Raw genomic sequence first — 8,748 nt, forward strand, 5'->3', positions numbered from 1 at the left:
TGTTAAAAGATAGTAGTCTACCAAAGGCCTTCTGGGAAGAAGCGTTACGTACTGCTACTACCTTACCTATTTCTGCCGCCAAGCAGTATTGTCACCAATACTGTGTTCCGGTTTTGAAGGATAAGGGTACTGGTAAAATTACAGGCACAAGGACTTGTCAACTTATGTCTTAGAGTCGCTCAGATCGCTGAGTCGCACTGCAACTGTTATGGACAGGCGTGTAGCTTACCATCAGGCGCACCACGTCACTTAATATTATAAAAAAAATAGATGCCCTCATAGAGTTTTAGGAAATCGTACTCCGACGAGATTTGGTATAATAGAAAGCCAAATCTCTCTCATTTACGAATATTTGTTTGGTACTTGGTACTTGGTGTAACGGGCTGGTGTAGGCAACTCGACGACAAGGCGCTATATTATAATATTTGTTTGTCGTGCATACGTTTATGTACCGTCCTCTAATCGCTAAAAGTTAGACGCTAAAGCAAAACAGTACATATTCGTTGGCTATTGCGACGATAACAAATTGTATAGGCTTCATGATCCCACCAATATAAGAAAAAGTATTTAAGAACGGGATGTAGTATTTTTAGAGGATTGTTTCTCAAGCGATAAGATTGGTTCGTCAAAATATTGTTCTCCCTGCTAATAACAATAATTTACAGGTGCAAGGCAGTTCAGTTGACCCTGTAGTGAGTACAAGTACTGCTGCTACGCTACCACTCTTGTCTGTGGCCCGTCTTCTCCCTACAATTTCAACAGTACCAGTTGAGGAAGAAAAAACGCCTGTGGGACCCGTTAAAAGGTACATTTTAAGGGAAAGAACACCTGTAAGTTACTGTTCTATTTATCCGCTCACGCGATACATGCAGTTTATCGGATATCGAAGTTATTACAGGTAGAAGAACTATTATTAATGGCTATTTCGGTAACTACTCTAGCAAACCATAAAGTTTTCAATACCTGGGTCTGTCATTTAAAAAAAATAAACAACTTCAAAAATACGTCACGACAATCGTGTGTGTTATTGTTTGGGCTGGTGATTTCGGTGTTTATTAATTGAAAACATACCGTAAGTAGCGTTTCTTAAGTTTACCCTGAATAACTGCTCACGCGATGCGCTCCTCCTACCGCAAAATGGCGGCTATTTGGTTTCGCAAATTAGAAAAGGATTCAGTTTAAATACAAGTTTTTATAAATAAAAATTTTTATTCTGCATTGCTAAATAAATACGCTCCGTACTACCAACAAAAACATCTCAAATAAAATGCAGTAATGCACCGCAAATCCTGCACTTAAAAAGCACTAATGAAATTTTTGGTGTGCTTGGATAAATATGATAATATTCGGTTTGAGTGGTTCTAACGTTTACCATGAAATTACTCCTTAAAGTATATTATATTAGAAACGTAATACCCATTTAATATGGCGGAGTGCAAAACTGTTTCTACTCCTACGGACATTAGTGTTGACCTGCTGATCAAAACTTGATGGGTTGCCTGAAGTTTTTGACTATCAATACGAGGCCCGATATTTTATTTGCAGTAAGTTTCCTTGGCCAGTTAAATAAGAACCCTCTGCAGGCGTATTGGACTGCTGCTAAACATGTCCTGCAATATCTAAAAGGTATGTTTGACTACGGTCTTACATTTAAAAAGACTGGAAAGTCTCTATATGGGTTCATCGATGCTGACTGGGTCAACAGTCGTGACAGGCGATCGTATACTGGTTATGTATTCATATGTATGTATTCACCGATGTTGTGGGATTCCAAAAAGCAACTCACAGTTGCTTTGTCCTCCACGGAGGCTGAATACATGGCGTTGTCCAGTGAATACTGATAACTAAAGTGCGCAAATACATATCATAGTCGAAACAAACACATCGACCTACGTTACCATTTTATTAGAAAGCTAGTAGAGAACAATAAAATAGTATTTTAAACTGTCCAGTGCATGGAATCCGGTCGTTAGTGCGTGCAGTAATAAAAACAAAAACACCTCGAGTTCAGTTTCGCGTGTGGATACAGTGAGTGTGGTTTGTGTGAAAAAAATGAGTGACAATGGTAACGCCACAACAAATCGCGATGAAGGTAGTCGTCGACAGCGCAAGAGGGTAGACAGATATGTCTGCTCTTAAAGCTGTCATCTGCCGCCGTCCAGTCAATCCGTGACCATGGAACGTGCAACCGCTCCGAAATATCGGGAAAATAAAAAGAAGTCATACCGTGGTAAGAAACCTGATATTAATTATAATAATTTAGTGAAGAACCACAAAAGTTTTAAATTCTATACAATAAAATATTGTTGTCGTATTTGCGTACGGAAAAAATGTTGTTAGATGTTATGACCAAAGTAATAGGTCGATGCAAACACCAACGTTACGTGTCTGACATAGGTTTAATATAATTATTTTTACTTGCTGTGGACTCCATAGCATACTGCGCTCCAAAACACAATTCGTTGACGTTGGCTATAAAGCCACGAGCTTAAAATGGAACTGAGCGGGACACGTCTGCCGCATGTCAAACGAGCTGTGGGCAAAGAACACGACGGAGTGGATCCCACCCAACGCAAGACGAAGCCGTGGAAGACCCAGAACGAGATGGCGTGACGAATTGGACGCGTATATGAGGTCTTGGCCTGTAGCGGTGTTAATTCGCGAAGAGTGGAAAAAGGGTAGAGAGGCCTTTGACCTGCAGTGGACAGTAGTGGCTGAACTACAACTAAAAAAAAAGTAAAAAAAAAAAAGTAAAAAATGAACAACAACAAGTTGTTGGAATAATATCCCACCATGATATGATATTGGGATCCTTCAAACGAGGCGTGAAGAGGCATATTGTAGGCAGGCAGGGTGGAGGTGGCTAGTGCAGTGAGGGTTTCATCGCTCCACTAGGTTCCTTCGCGTTTGGATACCACTTTCCACTTAACATCAGGTAGAGTGGAGTCATTTGCCTGTCATGTATAAAAAAAAATTTAAAAAAAAAACCACCTTTAAGACTTCTAAAATCTGAATGCACTTTCAAGGTAAAGGCACTTCTTCTAGACTCTCAAAACAAGGGTATTCCACAGCGCTTTGCTTAGGTAGCGAAAATTGCCTACAGCATTCCATTCATGCCTATAGCATTGTGTAATAGCAACATACATTATATATATAATTAAATTGTCTTTTATATAATAATCACATTTAATTCAATTTATAATTTGGTTATATTATTAACACAGTTAAATCAATTAAAACAGTTAAATCTTTCATAGATGGCGCTACGACTAAAAAGTCGTTGAAAAACCAAATACAAAGACACGACGCAAGCACATAGAAAAAATCTTGAGGTCCGTTGGTTCGTTCCGTGGCTTAGTTGGTATAGCGTCTGGCACGAAGAAGACGTCGGTTCGAATCCGACCGGATCGAAGGTATTTTTTCTTCTTTTCTTTCTATTAATAAATCTTTGTATTAATAATTATAACAAACTAGTGGAGTAATTTCACATAAAATAATTGAATATCAATTCAATAAAAATTTAATTAATACAGTTAAATCAAATCTAAAAAAAAAATATTATTTATTATGTTTATATTATCTTCCGTATTTATTTAGTTTCGAAATTATTATTTGTTTAATTTATACAACATGAAAATGGCGTCAGCTAACTGGTTGTCGTATCCGCGGAATCCTCTAGGTTATAGCTGAAAATCAGCGGTTTGCTCCTGAGTAAACACCAACGCTGAGCTATGGCCTTTTTGCGCTGTTACAGCACACATACATAACTGGGTGTTCGGCAGTGCTGCGACTCTGCTGTTTTTTTTTCCTTTTTTTTATTGTATTACATATTTTTCTGTTATGTATATGTCCGTAGATCCAAATAAACGTTTTATCTATCTATCTATCTTATAAATAATCTGACCATGCTTTTTTAGGACGACGTGAACTATAAACAACTGTCTTAGTGTTAGAACTTTGCACTTTTAGTAGAGTTTCACAGAAGGATAATTTATTTATTTATTTATTGTAAACATGTTTACACGGCATTACAGTTCCATAACCAATGTGCCGTGAAACCAAACTAATTAAAAAATAACAATAAAAAAAAAAATTAAAAAAAACCAAACACTGAAATAATAAATTAAACTATAGCGCTATACTTGACTCACTATCATGCATCGCTTCACAAAATCTCAGGCATTCACAACACACAGCCGGTGATAATGATACGGTAAACAGAAACCAACCTTTAGTATGGCCCTCTGGGCACGTTCGATGCATTTAAGAGTGGTTTTACTAGCTCCCGCCCACTTATGCCATAAACTATTAACGATATAATGTAACAATATGTAATGAATGTCACAATATTAAAAAACTCAAAGGTGTCGTCCGTGCTTTCGTAAAGTACTCTATTTTTAGGTCCAATAATTGAACCAACAGTTGTTCTGATGTATCCTCAGATGAACGTCCGGGTGACGACGATTGACGCGGAGCTGGAGTTCGTGATACTGAAGACCACTACTGGACAGCAGCTCTTCGACCAAGTGGTGAAGACCATTGGCCTTCGGGAGGTCTGGTTCTTCGGTCTACAGTACACCGATTCTAAAGGCGGCGTCGCGTGGATCAAACTGGACAAGAAGGTTAGTTTATATTGAAATACATTTTTCTCCATTTTCTATAGCAGTAAGTTTACATTAAGCCATTTTTTGATTGTACAAAAATATTTAAAAACGTTTATTTTTGCAACTCAGTCGAACTATGAATAAAAGAATAGAAAGTGCCATAACATATACCGAATCCAGCTGATCGACTAAAGAGTTTACAAAATATATACGCAAAATTTTTATGTTTATCCTCGACTTCGTTCACTTCCATATTGTTTACGGTTTGCTACCCAACAATTACCACCTATTAAACTCGTCTCTTATTCTTCTTCTTCTTCCTGTCCTTATCCCACGCTAGGTGGGGTCGGCACAACATGTATTTTTCTTCCACTCTCCGCTATCAGCCGTCATTTTTATACTCACACCTTTCTTATCAATGTCATCTTTCACACAATCCATCCATCTTTTCTTTGGCCTTCCTTTCCCCTTATATCCCTCCACATTCATAACTAGCACTCTTCTTGTCACATGACATTCTTCCCTCCGCATGACATGTCCATACCACGCTAACCTATTACTCCCCATCTTTTCCGTCTCTGGCGCCACTTTCAAACTTCCCCTGATGTACTCATTCCTTATCTTATCCTTTCTCGTCACTCCACACATCCATCTCAACATTCGCATTTCCGCTACATGCACAGTTCGTTCATGCTCCCTTTTCAACGCCCAACATTCTGATCCATACAACATGACAGGTCTAATCACGGTCTTGTAAATTTTCCCCTTTGGCTTAAACTCGTCTCTTATTGTCTTATTTTGTAAGAAATCTTAAGAAAGCCCTGTTCCCCACCGTAGGATACAGGGATCTCATCATTACTTCATTTGCCGAAAGATTTTTCGATATTCTTGGTTCGTATCTATACAACAAGTACAACGCAGTAAATAATATGTATCTATTAAATGCATATAAGTAATTGGTACCAGAATAGTGGATGATAGTTTTTGCTGAATCCCTTCCGTATACATACCAGAATAACGACAACTCTGGGGGAAAAAATGTTTGTCTCATAAATTGGCCCAAATCGGAATCGCGCCCAGAACCTTCTCATAAAGCGCCTATGGGACTAACCTTAATTTTTATCCAATTCACATTGGATTTTTCTCAGTGCATTGAGAGTGATGTTAATAATTCAAGGCGACCAATCATGTGACTTGAATTACATAGATGTGCCTGAACTACTGCAGTTATGACACCATGTGGGCTGTACTTAGCAGACTTTATAAAGTATCCAACAAATAACAAACTAATATTTTCTTCCAGGTAATGCAACAACACGTGAAGAAAGAGGACCCGCTGCAGTTCAAGTTCCTTGCCAAATTCTTCCCCGAAGACGTCGCTAACGAACTCATCCAGGACATCACCGTCAAGTACTTCTACCTTCAGGTAATAATTCTTTAAACAACTTCTATAAAACAGCTGAAAGAAAACTGGCCAGAAAACATAAGCTAACATTTTTAAATTAACATATTAGAATAAGGCTCCAGGAATAATAATTAATAAACTCTACAGATTGACTGCATTTTTGCAGTTAATGCGCGAAGTCGTAATCAACTTGCCTATGACGTAAGTATAAAGGTAGTGCACCCTAAATAAAATGATGAAAATGGTTGAAAATGTTGTAAGGTTTGGTAAAAAAATTAATATGAATATGAGACTATTTTGCACAAACACGTAAAAATTTAAATTTTATTTTTGTTATTAAAAATTTCACCAAAAAGACTTATTAATTTAAACAACGCGGCGCAAGACAGGATAAAGGTGCTGGTGAATATACAGGCACACGGGACTTGTTAACTTATGTCACAGGGAGACGGGAGCAGTAGCATTGCCCCGCAGATCTCTGCGATTCAAAGCTCTGAATGGCTCTGGAAGTGCTACGGACATGCATGTTGCTTGGAACCAAGCTGACGATTCGTTAGTCCCATCGTAAAAGAAACCTAAGTAGGTTTAGCAGAAAGTATTAAATATTTATTCTTTCTAACACTCATTACTATACAGGCTGTATATTTGAAAGTGAGACATATTCATACATGTCATAGTAAATCATGTTACAACTTAACATAGACTAAAATAAAATTAGGATATGTGATAGAACAAAAAATAAATCAACAAATGTGTTTTGAAGTGTAGATAGGAATAAACCGATTCCCTTTACGCTTAATTTCGAGTGCAATGGGAATGCTACCAAGCGAGCGCCGAGTGAGACAGCAACAATAACAATGATTTCACATTTACGTTTTAGGTTATGTTAATTGTTTTTTACTTGAACTATCATCGAAATGTTTTAGTAAGTAGTTATCATTTAATAAGAATTGAGGTTTTTGGCGTAGTTAAAAATGTGAAATCAAATTAATTACAATGATTGATTTTTTAGTTATTTATAGTTTATTTACACTTACGTGGTACGGAGCAAGTGTTCAAAATGTCCACCGTTTTCCACAATGCATAGTCTAGCACGGCATAGTAAATTTTGTTTTAAATTGTACAACACAAACACATTTTGTCTCACAGTATAAAATGCTGAGATAATCCTCTCACGCAACGCAACAGTGTCGAAACACTGTTCAACTCCTCCGCGTAAACTCCGATTTGGGAACATTTCAATAGCTTGCCTCACACTATCACCACTTATTGCGTAAAGTCGCACCATCTCAGTCAATTCCACGTTAGAATAAATACCCATTTTGCGGCGATCGGGCAAGCGGAAGGACAAATAATTTACGTGTCTTCGTTAGATCAAGGTCGCGCGTGGACTGAGCAATTTCGCGTATGCGCCCGCGTTCTCACCCCCGACCTGTGCTTTGCTTTTCGCCGCTGCGTCGGAGCAATAATAGTGATGTGCATAGATTTCGATAACTAATGTTGTGCTCAAGTAGTAGTCGATAAAAAAAAATTAAAAAATATTTTTTGTAAAGTTTAAGTTAATTAGTTTATTATTTCTTTGGGTTGAGAATCAGGAATAGAACGCACTCTATAAGTATGTCCCACTTTCAAATATACAGCCTGTATAAATGCAACAAAGTTCTAAATAATCTGTGTCACAGGTGAAGAATAGCATCCTCTCTGACATAATATACTGCCCGCCGGAGACGTCGGAGCTGTTGGCGTCCTACGCGTTGCAGGTCAAGCATGGGGACCACAATCCCGCGTTACACGTACCCGGGTTCCTCGCGAACGAGCGTCTGCTGCCACAAAGCGTCAGCGATAAGCACAAGGTCAGTTGTACATAAATATTTTTTTCACCTCACTACCTCGGAAAGGCTTTCTTTCTCATTGGAAATCTGCGAGCCAAAGCGTTTTTGCACCCTAGCGTGAAAAAGATTTTTGAACTGTGGTGCACCTAACTTTTTCTTTCGATGAAAAAAAAAAGAAATGTCACGTCCATCTACGCGATTTATTTATATTATTCTTATTATTGTTGACATTAAATTGACAATGATATCTTGGTGTTTATTAAATTTCAATTCGTCGAAGAACTAAAATAATTTCAATAATCACTTAATCACCCAAAATAAAATTACAAGCGACTATAAATATTGATGAGGTGTAAATTCAGAACGCATCCGAAGATAAACTTTTTCATAGTTAATTAAAAAACTAATGTTTTTTATTCAACTGTTTTTCTTTCATTTTCCATTTTCCTCGCTATAGTGAGGTGAAAAGTTGTGTGTTTCTCTCGGCAGTAAAGTTGTTCAAGGTTGAACATAATATAAACAACGAAGAAACTGCAAAATAGCGACCTCGAATAAAATGCTACAAAAACTAGCCTCGTCAACAGATCATTTTATTTTATTTTATTTTATTTCGGGCATCCAACAGCTTACAATATATTAACAATTTGAAAGATAAACAATACCAAACAACTACGCCAATTACAGGATACCACAAACATTTTTCAAACTTACAAATTTCCGTTAATAATAAATTTTGACATGTTTATATGTACTCTAAAACTTGTAAAAAAAGTATATATTATATGACTGTGAAATATACATTAGTAGTAGTATGACTTGTTCTTCATTGTGTAGATGATGAACAGGTGTTGTTTATGTGAGTGTGTGTGTGTGTGTGTGTGTGTGTGTGTGTGTGTGTGTGTGTGTG

At 37.3% G+C, this 8,748-nt stretch overlaps 1 protein-coding gene across 1 annotated transcript in view; it reads left to right on the forward strand.

The window, feature by feature from the left end:
• The first annotated feature begins 668 nt into the window (after positions 1 to 668).
• Positions 669 to 8,748, forward strand: part of LOC113238845 (moesin/ezrin/radixin homolog 1-like) — a 13,512-nt gene continuing 5,432 nt past the window's right edge. Inside the window, exons 1-4 of the mRNA XM_026475689.1 lie at positions 669 to 805; positions 4,443 to 4,622; positions 5,908 to 6,030; positions 7,692 to 7,862. Coding sequence (XP_026331474.1) covers positions 4,443 to 4,622; positions 5,908 to 6,030; positions 7,692 to 7,862 — 474 coding nt within the window. The 5' untranslated portion in view covers positions 669 to 805. The remainder of the gene's footprint in view (positions 806 to 4,442; positions 4,623 to 5,907; positions 6,031 to 7,691; positions 7,863 to 8,748) is intronic.

This window comes from Hyposmocoma kahamanoa, unplaced genomic scaffold, assembly GCF_003589595.1.
Source record: "Hyposmocoma kahamanoa isolate Upper Pololo Valley unplaced genomic scaffold, ASM358959v1 98479, whole genome shotgun sequence".
In the NCBI taxonomy this organism is placed as follows: Eukaryota; Metazoa; Arthropoda; class Insecta; order Lepidoptera; family Cosmopterigidae; genus Hyposmocoma; species Hyposmocoma kahamanoa.